Source organism: Oncorhynchus mykiss, chromosome 28 (assembly GCF_057628025.1).
Source record: "Oncorhynchus mykiss isolate SJ-2025 chromosome 28, ASM5762802v1, whole genome shotgun sequence".
NCBI classification, from domain to species: domain Eukaryota; kingdom Metazoa; phylum Chordata; class Actinopteri; order Salmoniformes; family Salmonidae; genus Oncorhynchus; species Oncorhynchus mykiss.
Window position 1 is genome coordinate 44188878 of NC_143049.1, and position 15141 is coordinate 44204018.

At 43.4% G+C, this 15141-nt stretch overlaps 1 protein-coding gene across 3 annotated transcripts; it reads right to left on the reverse strand.

The window, feature by feature from the left end:
* Positions 1 to 5328: 5328 nt before the first annotated feature.
* Positions 5329 to 12722, reverse strand: LOC110509175 (protein THEM6). 3 transcript variants are annotated; one of them, XM_036965944.2, is made up of 6 exons: positions 12611 to 12722; positions 12357 to 12441; positions 8791 to 9012; positions 7982 to 8170; positions 7571 to 7661; positions 5329 to 6230 (listed from the first exon to the last, which is right to left on the reverse strand). In XM_036965944.2, the coding sequence occupies exons 3-6, from the start codon at positions 9006 to 9008 to the stop codon at positions 6102 to 6104; spliced, it is 627 nt and encodes a 208-aa protein (XP_036821839.1). In that variant the 5' UTR covers positions 9009 to 9012; positions 12357 to 12441; positions 12611 to 12722; the 3' UTR covers positions 5329 to 6101. The 3 variants fall into 3 exon arrangements, with proteins under 3 accessions (XP_036821839.1, XP_021445829.1, XP_090082178.1); XM_021590154.3 differs by having other exon boundaries at positions 12602 to 12708; XM_090226052.1 differs by having other exon boundaries at positions 8760 to 9012; positions 12602 to 12708.
* Between the last annotated feature and the right edge of the window lie 2419 nt (positions 12723 to 15141).

Below are 15141 nucleotides of genomic sequence, written 5' to 3' on the forward strand. Positions count from 1 at the left end.
TTACTAGTCCAACGCTCTAACCACTAGGCTGCCTGCCGCCCCTACACTCTAACCACTAGGCTGCCTGCCGCCCCTACACTCTAACCACTAGGCTACCCTGCCGCCCCTACACTCTAACCACTAGGCTACCTGCCGCCCCTACACTCTAACCACTAGGCTACCTGCCGCCGCTACACTTTAACCACTAGGCTACCCTGCCGCCCCTACACTCTAACCACTAGGCTACCTGCCGCCCCTACACTCTAACCACTAGGCTACCTCCCCTACATTCTAACCACTAGGCTACCTGCCGCCCCTACACTCTAACCACTAGGCTACCCTGCCGCCCCTACACTCTAACCACTAGGCTACCTGCCGTCCCTACACTCAAACCACTAGGCTACCTGCCGTACCTACACTCTAACCACTAGGCTACCTGCCGTACCTACACTCTAACCACTAGGCTACCTGCCGCCCCTACACTCTAACCACTAGGCTGCCTGCCGCCCCTACACTCTAACCACTAGGCTACCCTGCCGCCCCTACACTCTAACCACTAGGCTACCTGCCGCCCCTACACTCTAACCACTAGGCTACCTGCCGCCCCTACACTTTAACCACTAGGCTACCCTGCCGCCCCTACACTCTAACCACTAGGCTACCTGCCGCCCCTACACTCTAACCACTAGGCTACCTCCCCTACATTCTAACCACTAGGCTACCTGCCGCCCCTACACTCTAACCACTAGGCTACCCTGCCGCCCCTACACTCTAACCACTAGGCTACCTGCCGTCCCTACACTCAAACCACTAGGCTACCTGCCGTACCTACACTCTAACCACTAGGCTACCTGCCGTACCTACACTCTAACCACTAGGCTACCTGCCGTCCCTACACTCTAACCACTAGGCTACCTGCCGCCCCTACACTCTAACCACTAGGCTACCTCCCGCCCCTACACTCTAACCACTAGGCTACCTGCCGCCCCCTATAATAAGTATCCCTTATACCGCGTCCTGCGGTGCAGTGAAAGGAGTGGGTGGAGTAAAGGCTCACCAGTACTCTGTCAGCACAAGAGACCCATTTAAGTTTTGCAGACTGTATTGAGTAAATCTAATAACACATATTTGTATTTTATTAACAGTGTATTTCTTTAAATATAGCTGACCCAATAGCTTTCAACATATGAGTATTTATGTAAACTTGAAAAAAAAATAATAATTCTGGGTTAAATAATACGATAATAAAATATATCAAATTTCCCATTGTCTTTTTAAGAGGTGGTTGCAATGTTGTGATTAAACGTTGTACTGCACTGGAGTGAAAAAATATATCGATATTCTCAAATGTAGCTTGTGTTTTCCACAGGGACTCTTATTTCGAAGAGGAATAAAAAAAAAAAAAGCCTCTATCGTGCTGTCAGCATAATATCCTGCTGCTAGGAGAACGGTAATATACGGTGTGCTTACTTTCAGCCGGTCACCCTGCCACAATTCGATTGGTTCAAACAATGTCTTCTTCGGGTTTGTTTGCGAACTACACGCAAAATGTATATTCTCGCCACCAACTGGACGGGGGTGAAAAAAATAAACACTAAAGAAAAGTGAATTATACTACTGGTGTGAGAAAATGAACATTAATCTACACAAAATAATTTAATAAAATATATTGCCACTCCTTTAGTCATTCTAAACTTCAAATCCCTTGTTCAGGCTCTGGGGCCTGTGAGGGTGGGACTGCACGAGTCAGTAATGCATGTAGTCTTTTAATCCCAGAAACAGCTCAGCTGACTTTTTTCCTCCAATTTGAGCATTGCTTTTAAAGCAATAAAGTCCACGTTCTTCACTTGAAGCCTGTCTGGATCCGGCTGGTGACACGCAGGCCTTGGTGCATATTGCTGTTTAGCTCCTCCAAGTGCTTGACTTGGACTGAAAGAGTTCCCGTACTCATTTTCAGTGCCGGCAGTGTTAACATGTAGGTGCAGGACCTACATCTATTCTATAACAGAAACAGCAGCTACATCCATTCTATAACAGGAACAGCAACTACATCTATTCTATAACAGGAACAGCAGCTACATCTATTCTATAACAGGAACAGCAGCTACATCTATTCTATAACAGGAACAGCAGCTACATCTATTCTATAACAGGAACAGCAGCTACATCTATTCTATAACAGGAACAGCAACTACATCTATTCTATAACAGGAACAGCAGCTACATCTATTCTATAACAGGAACAGCAGCTACATCCATTCTATAACAGGAACAGCAGCTACATCTATTCTATAACAGGAACAGCAGCTACATCCATTCTATAACAGGAACAGCAGCTACATCCATTCTATAACAGGAACAGCAACTACATCTATTCTATAACAGGAACAGCAGCTACATCTATTCTATAACAGAGGAACAGCAGCTACATCCATTCTATAACAGGAACAGCAGCTACATCCATTCTATAACAGGAACAGCAGCTACATCCATTCTATAACAGGAACAGCAGCTACATCCATTCTATAACAGGAACAGCAGCTACATCCATTCTATAACAGGAACAGCAGCTACATCCATTCTATAACAGGAACAGCAGCTACATCCATTCTATAACAGGAACAGCAGCTACATCCATTCTATAACAGGAACAGCAGCTACATCCATTCTATAACAGGAACAGCAGCTACATCCATTCTATAACAGAGGAACAGCAGCTACATCCATTCTATAACAGGAACAGCAGCTACATCCATTCTATAACAGGAACAGCAGCTACATCCATTCTATAACAGGAACAGCAGCTACATCTATTCTATAACAGGAACAGCAGCTACATCTATTCTATAACAGGAACAGCAGCTACATCCATTCTATAACAGGAACAGCAGCTACATCCATTCTATAACAGGAACAGCAGCTACATCTATTCTTTAACAGGAACAGCAGCTACATCTATTCTATAACAGGAACAGCAGCTACATCTATTCTATAACAGGAACAGCAGCTACATCCATTCTATAACAGGAACAGCAGCTACATCCATTCTATAACAGGAACAGCAGCTACATCTATTCTTTAACAGGAACAGCAGCTACATCCATTCTATAACAGGAACAGCAGCTACATCTATTCTATAACAGGAACAGCAGCTACATCCATTCTATAACAGGAACAGCAGCTACATCTATTCTATAACAGGAACAGCAGCTACATCTATTCTATAACAGGAACAGCAGCTACATCCATTCTATAACAGGAACAGCAGCTACATCTATTCTATAACAGGAACAGCAGCTACATCCATTCTATAACAGGAACAGCAGCTACATCTATTCTATAACAGGAACAGCAGCTACATCTATTCTATAACAGGAACAGCAGCTACATCTATTCTATAGCAGGAACAGCAGCTACATCTATTCTATAACAGGAACAGCAGCTACATCCATTCTATAACAGGAACAGCAGCTACATCCATTCTATAACAGGAACAGCAGCTACATCTATTCTTTAACAGGAACAGCAGCTACATCTATTCTATAACAGGAACAGCAGCTACATCCATTCTATAACAGGAACAGCAGCTACATCTATTCTATAACAGGAACAGCAGCTACATCTATTCTATAACAGGAACAGCAGCTACATCCATTCTATAACAGGAACAGCAGCTACATCCATTCTATAACAGGAACAGCAGGACCTACATCTATTCTATAACAGGAACAGCAGCTACATCCATTCTATAACAGGAACAGCAGCTACATCCATTCTATAACAGGAACAGCAGCTACATCTATTCTATAACAGGAACAGCAGCTACATCTATTCTATAACAGGAACAGCAGCTACATCTATTCTATAACAGGAACAGCAGCTACATCTATTCTATAACAGGAACAGCAGCTACATCTATTCTATAACAGGAACAGCAGCTACATCTATTCTATAACAGGAACAGCAGCTACATCTATTCTATAACAGGAACAGCAGCTACATCTATTCTATAACAGGAACAGCAGCTACATCCATTCTATAACAGGAACAGCAGCTACATCCATTCTATAACAGGAACAGCAGCTACATCCATTCTATAACAGGAACAGCAGGACCTACATCTATTCTATAACAGGAACAGCAGCTACATCCATTCTATAACAGGAACAGCAGCTACATCCATTCTATAACAGGAACAGCAGCTACATCTATTCTATAACAGGAACAGCAGCTACATCTATTCTATAACAGGAACAGCAGCTACATCTATTCTATATCAGGAACAGCAGCTACATCTATTCTATAACAGGAACAGCAGCTACATCTATTCTATAACAGGAACAGCAGCTACATCTATTCTATAACAGGAACAGCAGCTACATCTATTCTATAACAGGAACAGCAGCTACATCTATTCTATAACAGGAACAGCAGCTACATCCATTCTATAACAGGAACAGCAGCTACATCCATTCTATAACAGGAACAGCAGGACCTACATCTATTCTATAACAGGAACAGCAGCTACATCCATTCTATAACAGGAACAGCAGCTACATCTATTCTATAACAGGAACAGCAGCTACATCCATTCTATAACAGGAACAGCAGCTCAAGCAATCGAACATGTGATGTGCCGGTACTCAGCTCCGATGAACTCCTGCCCAAGTCAAGCACCGTCTTCCGCTACACCACTGCCCTGATTTTGGCATTCCAAGGATCTCCCCTCATGTTCTCCTCCACAATTACTACACTTTCCTTACACCTATTCCTATGTAATTCTCTTCTGCTACACAATCAACATCAAAGTGATCTTCCCCAGACATCCTACAGCTCAGCTCCTGTCTGCCAACACTGTCTACATGAGAAAACATTGACTGCAATGGCCTGGATACAAACGCTCTGACAGGGTAGTACACATTCCAGCTGAACCAGGCAGGAACTCCACGAAGCAAATCATGTCACATGCTTCGCTGATTTTTAATCACAACAAAAACCCTGACCTTTTCTCATTTGTGGGAAAGTCCATCCTCCCTCTCTCCTCCGTGACCCGGAAACCGATGAGTGGTCGAGGAGAGTCTGGCCTTCTCTCAATTGCGTCCTCTTTCCTCATCCTCAAAACCCATTGGATGAGAAAATCAGAGGTCCCGCAGGAGGCGAGAGGACACGAGGAGTTGAGAAAAGACCCCACTGTCTGCATCAAGAGAATCTTTAAATTCTCCCGATTAGATCTTAAACTATAATACATTTTAACCAGGTTTCTATTCCCAATATTTCACAATCAACCTTAGTTACCATTTTATCAGGAGATCTTTATTAAGTAAGCCTATAACAAACAAACAAACAAACTCAAATCAATTGATTTTTATTTTACAACATAGAAAATATAGATGAATTCATTTGACCTCTTTCCTATAGATTCCTATGTTCCAATTCCTATATGGAATGGTCAGTAGTAACAGACCGTTGTGCATGCCACCCTCCACAAGGAGTATCCAGGATACAGCAGAGGGTCGATAGACAGGTCTGTCCTATTTGACTCTAGGTCCAGTCCCACAACGGACCCTACGCCCTAGTACAGATGTGAGATGATTGGTCAGATGCAATCGATATGGAAATGGATCCAACTTCCACTTTGATAGGCTCGGTAGAAGTTTCACCGTATCGCTTATACCAATCAAATTCTCTCAGATCTCCACAAGTACATATGGCGTATGGTCCATTTGGGACTGGGCCTAGAAGAGAGAAGGCACCAGTGAAGTGAAGTCTCATGGGCTGTGTTTACACAGGCAGCCCAAATCTGATCAGCTCCGAAACATTTCTGATGTGAAAATATATGATTGGTCAAATTAGTGGCAAAAAATATCAGAATTTGGCTGCCTGTGTAAACGCAGCCTTAGTCAGCAGGAGGTCAGAGTGGAAGAGATAGAGCGTCCAGCAGTCTGAAGCTTGGGTGTATTCACTAGGAACCAAACGGAACAAACCTACCTACATTAATCTAATAGTAACTCTTATTTTCAAATGAGAAACGTTTTCCTACAGTCGACACTAATGAATACACCCCAGATCTGTCAGAGAGAGCCTTCATGCTCCCGTATCGTCGACAACAGCACAGCACTCAATCACTTGTCTTTGTCTTCCTGCGCTCCAGTCTTGTCCTCTAGTCCACTCTGGGCTCTCAGGGCCTGGCTGCTGGCTGAGATGAAGCTGATCCAGTGCTGCAGATCCTCAGGGTAGTCGGGACACTCCACCTGAACACACAGAGAGAAGAGGACTGAGTCGGGACACTCCACCTGAACACACAGAGAGGAGAGGACTGAGTCGGGACACTCCACCTGAACACACAGAGAGAAGAGGACTGAGTCGGGACACTCCACCTGAACACAGAGAGAGAAGAGGACTGAGTCGGGACACTCCACCTGAACACAGAGAGAGAAGAGGACTGAGTCGGGACACTCCACCTGAACACAGAGAGAGAAGAGGACTGAGTCGGGACACTCCACCTGAACACACAGAGAGAAGAGGACTGAGTCGGGACACTCCACCTGAACACAGAGAGAAGAGGACTGAGTCGGGACACTCCACCTGAACACAGAGAGAAGGGGACTGAGTCGGAACACTCCACCTGAACACAGAGAGAAGAGGACTGAGTCGGGACACTCCACCTGAACACAGAGAGAAGGGGACTGAGTCGGGACACTCCACCTGAACACACGGAGAGAAGAGGACTGAGTGAGAGAAGAGGACTGAGTCGGGACACTCCACCTGAACACACGGAGAGAAGAGGACTGAGTGAGAGAAGAGGACTGAGTGAGAGAAGAGGACTGAGTGATATCCCATGTATTTTAGTGTCAAAATACACTAGGAAGTGGAAATAGGATCATTTTGGTCATAAAGTCAGGTCTCGTCCAAAGTGGAGATTTGCCAGACAGATGAAGGGTAGACTATGTATAAGTGTAACCCTGGGTTGAGTTTATTTCATTCCTGCCCACATGCTCAAAGCTGTACCCAAGTTATCATCCATTTGGAGCTGAAGGCAACCCGATCATAATGCCCAACACCTGGGAATGGAACGCACACTGACTGTGGTATGCTGGATATACCCATCAGTAAATTACACATGGGACAATATGTTAAAATTCAATGACTTAAAAACCTGATACTATGAATTGTAGAAATTCATATACAAATATTGAAAGCATTTAATGAGAAAAGGTGTGCAACATGAAAATATTGTCCCATTTACATTGTGGAATATATTGACGTTCCTAACTAGCCCCAGAGAGGCTATCCAAAGTCAGACCGGCTGAAGAAAAAAGTTGGCTAGCTTGGTAGATAGTCTAGGCTACTTCCTGGTTAGATGTCTAGAAGGCTGAGTGCCTGTAACTGTAGTGTTTTGGCAGATGTCCCAACTCTTCCCACGTTCAAACATACACACACAGGAGAGAGCCACGCCTCCAAGCCCTTATTTCCTTATGAGGACTAAAACTTATATCAACCCTCCTTTAAAATTCTCAACTTCTACATCAGTCGCTCGTCCTCCCATCCACCATCTCCCCCACACCCCTCCTTCCCTTCCACCTCCTCTTACTTTTCTCTTGCAGAGGAACTGTAGGATCTTGTCAGGACTGCTGCGCATGACGTTCTGTTTACACAACATGACAGCTGCCACCAGACCGTCCCTGGAAGAGGAAAGAATGATAGACTGATTAATATGGGATGTAACACATGAAGCCAAAACAGGTTGTAAACAACACAGTTGTCCCCACGCCATACACAGTTGTCCCCACGCCATACACAGTTGTCCCCACGCCATACACAGTTGTCCCCACGCCATACACAGTTGTCCCCACGCCATACACAGTTGTCCCCACGCCATACACAGTTGTCCCCACGCCATACACAGTTGTCCCCACGCCATACACAGTTGTCCCCACGCCATACACAGTTGTCCCCATGCCATACACAGTTGTCCCCATGCATTATACTAGCAGACACACACCTGCAGGAGACGAAACGCTGCTCTAGGTAAAAGGCCTTCTCATCCCAGACCATGATTCTGGTGCGCAGCTCAAATGCTTCCCCCAGGCACAGGGCCCGGCGCAGGCGGATAGTGGTGGCCCCCACCACCATGGTGGCCCTCAGGGCTCTGCAGGCTTTAAACACCCCGTTACGACTGTACAGGGAGAACCTGAGAGAGGACAACATTTAACCATCATCATCATACACCCTGTGTGGGTGTACTGGGGAAGTACAGGACGTTACACACACACAATCGTCTTGGGGTTAGGAGCTACTGAGGTAAAGGAATCCTCTAGGGGTTAGGAGCTACTGAGGTAAAGGAATCCTCTAGGGGTTAGGAGCTACTGGGGTAAAGGAATCCTCTAGGGGTTAGGAGCTACTGAGGTAAAGGAATCCTCTAGGGGTTAGGAGCTACTGAGGTAAAGGAATCCTCTAGGGGTTAGGAGCTACTGGGGTAAAGGAATCCTCTAGGGGTTAGGAGCTACTGGGGTAAAGGAATCCTCTAGGGGTTAGGAGCTACTGAGGTAAAGGAATCCTCTAGGGGTTAGGAGCTACTGAGGTAAAGGAATCCTCTAGGGGTTAGGAGCTACTGGGGTAAAGGAATCCTCTAGGGGTTAGGAGCTACTGGGGTAAAGGAATCCTCTAGGGGTTAGGAGCTACTGAGGTAAAGGAATCCTCTAGGGGTTAGGAGCTACTGAGGTAAAGGACTCCTCTAGGGGTTAGGAGCTACTGGGGTAAAGGAATATGTTAAAACTAACAGAGAACTCAGCTTCCTGGGACCCATCTAACCTGGCGAAGTCACACTCCCGGAGGTATCTGGCATTGTTCATGTGTCCCAGGTCGATATCGTGAAGCAGGACGCGTCCCGACACACTCTGTTCCCCCAGGACGTCCCACACCGGCTTCTGGAACCAGGCCCTGACCACCGTGACCGCCGCACGCACGAAGTACCACACATCCAGACAGGAGAACAGCAGCAGCAACACCCCTAACACCCACAGTAACATCTCCCTGGAGAAAGGGGAGAGGTAGTGTTACACGACAGCAATACAGACCAGACAGACAGACAGCAATACAGACAGCAATACAGACAGCAATACAGACAGCAATACAGACAGCAATAGAGACAGCAATAGAGACAGCAATAGAGACAAACAGACAGACAGCAATACAGACAGTCAGAAATACACCAATAGAGACAGCAATAGAGACAGCAATAGAGACAGACAGACAGCAATACAGGCAGGCGAATAGTTTCAGCAGGGTCACCAGGGTGTAGACAACTACACAGACAGGTCTGGCTGCCTTCATTACAAGGGCACATTAGCTATATGGGGATTTGAAATAAATAAGAACAGGTTCAGCTTGAAAGGTGGTTTGTAGAAACCTGGTAGGTGTGAATGATTCATGGACAGGGTTAGCTGGAACAGTATGTACATCTATCGCCCCACAAGTTGTCCGGGATACTGGCCACATACCCTGCAGAGGTCTAGAAAATGAGCCGATACAGCTTCAGCTAAAGAATCACAGTTCAGCCTCTTACTGACAGCAAATACATTCAGCAAACAATTTCTCCTACTTTAGATTAGCTCTCAAGAACCCAAGTGGGGTATACCCAGCTTCCAGCCGGCCCACCTCGAGTTCCCAGCTGATGGTACTGATCACAGCTGGCTCACTCGTAGTGGTGTAAAGTACTTAAGTAGTACTTTCAAGTATTTTTACTGAAGTAGTTTATGTATTTATCTGTACTTTACTATTTATATTTTTTGACAACTTTTACTTCACTACATTCCTAACGAAAATAATGTACTTTTTACCTCCATACATTTTCCCTCAAACACAAAAGTAATGTTTTGAATGCTAAGCAGGACAGGAAAATGGTCTAATTCACACACTAATCAAGAGAACATCCCTGGTCATCCCTACTGCCTCAGATTGTATTATCTAACCTTTATTTGATATGATCTGGTGAACTCACTAAACAGTGTGAGTGTTGGAGCCCCTGGCGATCGGTAAAAATAAAAATACGAACATTTGAAATGATTTATACTTTTACTTTTGATACGGAAGTATATTTAAAACCAAATACTTTTAGACTTTTACTTCAGTAGTATTTGACTGTTTACGAGTCATTTTCTATCTTTCCTTTTACTCAAGTATGATCAGTTGGTATTTTTCCACCGCTTGACCCTCGTGAACTACAATCCCAATGCTCGGCTTAATGCCCAAGCGCTGTCTCAACGCACATACGGTTTTGGAAACATTTTGAATTTTCATATAAGCAACAAATAATTGTTTAAATACAAAATATTACAGTTTAGCAAAGTTGCACCCGGTTGTCACTGGCGTAACGCAATTTCTTCCCCCCCCCCCCATCATTTCCTCATGTTAAGCCTAACACAACGAGGTTATACACGGTGTCACAATGCTACCATTTTTAGACTGCTGCCAAGAATGTAATTACTTGTTCAGTAATTCAAACATTGCAGATTGGAAAATACTTTTTATGCAACACACTGATCAGCTACCAATAGATTGTTTTGAATATATAATCTAGCTGAACCTGAGTGACATGAGTCGTCCTCAAATTATCTCCCAGCTTGGTTAGAAAGTTGTCGTGCGTAAAACCAATCTATTAACGCCAAATAATACCGTTAGTTCACCCTCAAAACACTAGCTGACTAGGGAGTGTTTGATTATGCAGTATATTATCTATATACGGTATTTAGCTTCCATTTATAAACCTTTATAAAGATTCCACATCAAATAGTCTAACAATTAGGAAAAAGTGGTCGCCTGGTGGATAAATTCAGTCTCTATTGTTAAACTCAGCAGGTTGTCTGGATAATAGTCTACACAAATGGGTTGCAATATTCAAGGTAAATCATATCCAACTTGAGACTCACCTGAAGTCGTTTTTTGTATGTACATTTTTAAAATACTTATTTTCCACCATAATTTGCAAATAAATTCATTCAAAATCCTACAATGTGATTTTCTGGATTCTCTCTCTCTCATTTTGTCTGTCATAGTTGAAGTGTACCTATGATGAAAATTACAGGCCTCTCATATCTTTAAGTGGGAGAACTTGCACAATTGGTGGCTGACTAAATACTTTTTTGCCCCACTGTATATATAAATAAGGTTAAATTGATATATGGTTAGGTTTAGTGTTAAATTGATATATGGTTAGGTTTAGTGTTAAATTGATATATGGTTATGGTTAATGTCCCAACACAGTCATATGTCCATATAAGAGCGTGTTAATGGAAGACAGAGTGGACTACCGATGCCAGTTAGCCATCTGCGTCTCCTAGACAGGAGAATGATGCCACCAACGTGTTGTCACAGAAAAATACTGTTGGCACCAACCGGTAAGAGTGTATTTTTCAGTTGTGAAATTATTTTGATGTGATAAGAAAGTAAAGGGATTTTTGCTTCTAGAACCGAACCGCAATTGAGAATCGATTCACGTTCAGGATGAAGTATTTGTCCGTTTCGGCTTCCAGAGCCAAATTGGCCTTTAAACAGAACATGCAGCTAGCTAAGGTCCTTGGACTATACGGAGTAACGATAAGCTCCTGTAGTCCAGTATTGGGCTAGCCTAATACAGTGGTTCTCAACTGGTTTTGCCTCGGACCCAAATTGAACCAGGTTGTCTGTCGTGATCCAATTTTTGGGAGGGGAGGGGGGGGGGGGGGGGGGGTCAAAATGCAATCTGGAAAACTAGATAGATAGTAAATGTACCAATTACATGACAAGGGAACAACTTTTCCATTGTCAATAATTCAGTTTTGCCCATATACTTGAATGTTAAATTCACTGGTTTGAGATCAAAAATCTACCACATTCACTAAATAGTGCTGCTAATAACTGTTGAAAATACTAATGGAAAGAAAGAGTTCAGAGGTTAAATACAATTTAAAAAAGTTTAATTATCATTTCTACACACTTTCTACCTGGTTTTAGTCATTCAGACTATTGTCTTGGCCATTCACCCTTAATGCCACATACACAATCCATGTTTCAAAGCTTAAAAATCCCTCTTTAACCCGTCTCCTCACCAAATGTACACTGATTTGAAGTGGATTTAAGTGACATCAATAAGGGATCATAGCTTTTACCTGGATTCACCTGGTCATAGAAAGAGCATGTAATGTTTTGTACACTCAGTTTGTATTTAAAGGGGAAAATGTAGATTAGCCTCCCCTCCATATAAAAGTGGCACAGTAGAGATGTTATAGTCTTCCAAATGTGAATGAGATATTAACACATTTTTAAGCAAACTTAGAAATGACATGAACTCACAGTGGACAGCGCAGACCAACGTTGAAGTTTAGTAGTAACAAACTTACCTGACTGTTTTGATCAGAAAGTTGTTGTCCGAAATCAACACTGCACGTTCACCGTCTTATCCTGAAACTCCGGGCTGCAGTTCCGCTGAGAAACAATTACAGAAATAGATTTGAAGAGGAGATATTTATCAAACAAATCTGTGTAGCTGTCACTCTCCCTCGACAAAAAAAATCAGTCACGTGTGGAATTCACAACTTCCCAAGTCAAGTAAAACCTATTCTAAATGTTTAAATAGTTATGTTACATTTGATACCGGAGCTCCGACGTATGCGTTGAAATCACTAAGCAGTATTCCGTCTTCTTCGGTGGGGTTTATCGGCGGTTCGCATCCAATATTATGGTGCATTACCGCCACCTACTGTACTGGAGTGTGGGCCAGAGACACGGAGAAACTAAATCCTACCTGTCAGCCCCGTTGCTCTTAAAAAATATACAATATTTGCGACTATATCTAATGACGTTCTACTCAATATACTCTTTAAACTAATTTCCTGTATCCCCCTTCTCCCTCATACTAGATCTCATCCTCTCTCTTTCTCTACAATAATGTCCACACTGTATCAATACACGCTCCACTGTCTCTGTTTTCTGGCAATACTCACATTTTCCTGTTGGATGCTTTCATTTCACATGTCTTATTCTACTGGCTGTGTCCCAGCCTTAATCAACTGGCTGTGTCCCAGCCTTAATCAACTGGCTGTGTCCCACCCTTAATCAACTGGCTGTGTCCCAGCCTTAATCAACTGGATGTGTCCCAGCCTTAATCAACTGGCTGTGTCCCACCCTTAATCAACTGGCTGTGTCCCAGCCTTAATCAACTGGCTGTGTCCCACCCTTAATCAACTGGCTGTGTCCCACCCTTAATCAACTGGCTGTGTCCCAGCCTTAATCAACTGGCTGTGTCCCACTCTTAATCAACTGGCTGTGTCCCACCCTTAATCAACTGGCTGTGTCCCAGCCTTAATCAACTGGCTGTGTCCCACCCTTCATCTTGTAAATATAGCCTCCTTTCTTCTGTCCCTTCCTGCCGTTCTCCCCTCCCCAACTTTCCTCTGTACTTGAAATAAATGCCTGCCCTTAGTATCTCTAATCCACTGCTCCTGCCATCTCTGCACCCTCACTGTCCATATCAAGCTTTTTGCCTCTGCCTTCCTCATTGAAACTACCACATCAACATCCCCACTACTTAGTGCTTGTTTAGCCAGTACATCAACTGCCTCGTTCCCTGCCACTCCCACATGAGCTGGGACCCATGTAAACATGATCTGTATACCCATTTGTTTACTCCTGCCATGGGTTTGTAGCACCTCATAAAGCAGGTATTGTCTGCTACGTGATATAAAGGACAGGAGACTCCGTAACACTGCACATGAGCTGTAATACATTTCCTGACTGCCACCCAACATTCCTGCACTACAAATGCTGCCCCAGTACATCCTGTCCTTGGATCCTTTGAACCATCTGTGTAAATGGACACAACATCCTGATACACAGTATCCAGACATCTCTTAAACAAATCAGATGGATCAACACCCTCCCTATCTTTCTGTAGTCTCTCCAGATGGATCAACACCCTCCCTATCTCTCTGTAGTCTCTCCAGATGGATCAACACCCTCCCTATCTTTCTGTAGTCTCTCCAGATGGATCAACACCCTCCCTATCTTTCTGTAGTCTCTCCAGATGGATCAACTACTGCAAGTGGAAGCAGTAATCCGACAGTTGTATCACTTTATCTGAAGCACGTGTTCAATGACGTCAGAAGCTTCGTTTGTTTGTTGAACAACCAACTGATTGGTCGATATAAAAGGGATCTCTGTTGCTGACAGAGATATTATCATCAGTCAGCTAGCAGATGACACCACCCTCTTTATTAAAGATACTGACCAGATTCCTAGAGCAGTCGATGTGATAAATATAAGGCCATCAGACTGTTAAACAGCCACCACTAACACTGAGTGGCTGCTGCCAACACACTGACACTGACTCAACTCCAGCCACTTTAATAATGGGAATTGATGGGAAATGATGTAAATATATCACTAGCCACTTTAAACAATGCTACCTTATATAATGTTACTTACCCTACATTATTCATCTCATATGCATACGTATATACTGTACTCTATATCATCAACTGTATCCTTATGTAATACATGTATCACTAGCCACTTTAAACTATGCCACTTTGTTTACATACTCATCTCATTTGTACATACTGTACTCGATACCATCTACTGTATCTTGCCTATGCTGCTCTGTACCATCACTCATTCATATATCCTTATGTACATATTCTTTATCCCCTTACACTGTGTACAAGACAGTAGTTTTGGAATTGTTAGTTAGATTACTTGTTGGTTATTACTGCATTGTCGGAACTAGAAGCACAAGCACTTCGCTACACTCGCATTAACATCTGCTAACCATGTGTATGTGACAAATAAAATTTGATTTGATTTATATTTTCCAAAGCATCTGGTCTTTGCCTAAACCTTAAACCTGTTGTGACTAGGTTGCAGTATTTTCATTTTTGGAAAAATAACGTACCCAAAGTAAACAGGATATTTTGTTAGGATAAGATGCTAGAATATGCATATAATTAACAGCTTAGGATAGAAAACACTCTAAAGTTTCCAAAACTGTAAAAATATTGTCTGTGAGTATAACAGAACTGATATTGCAGGCGAAAGCCTGAGAAAAATCCAATCCGGAAGTGCCTCGTGTTTTGAAAGCTCTGCGTTCCAATGCGTCCCTATTGGGCAGTGAATGGGCTATCAACCAGA

What these genes read in the sequence shown, in the direction of transcription:
- LOC110509175 (XM_036965944.2), bottom strand. Translation starts at nt 9,008, where the DNA reads ATGTTACTGTGGGTGTTAGGGGTGTTGCTGCTGCTGTTCTCCTGTCTG. An exon ending in CGGGAGTGTGACTTCGCCAG is followed by an intron (nt 8,171 to 8,790) that starts GTTAGATGGGTC and finishes GTCCTCTCTCAG; the next exon opens with GTTCTCCCTGTACAGTCGTA. An exon ending in CAGCGTTTCGTCTCCTGCAG is followed by an intron (nt 7,662 to 7,981) that starts GTGTGTGTCTGC and finishes TTCCTCTTCCAG; the next exon opens with GGACGGTCTGGTGGCAGCTG.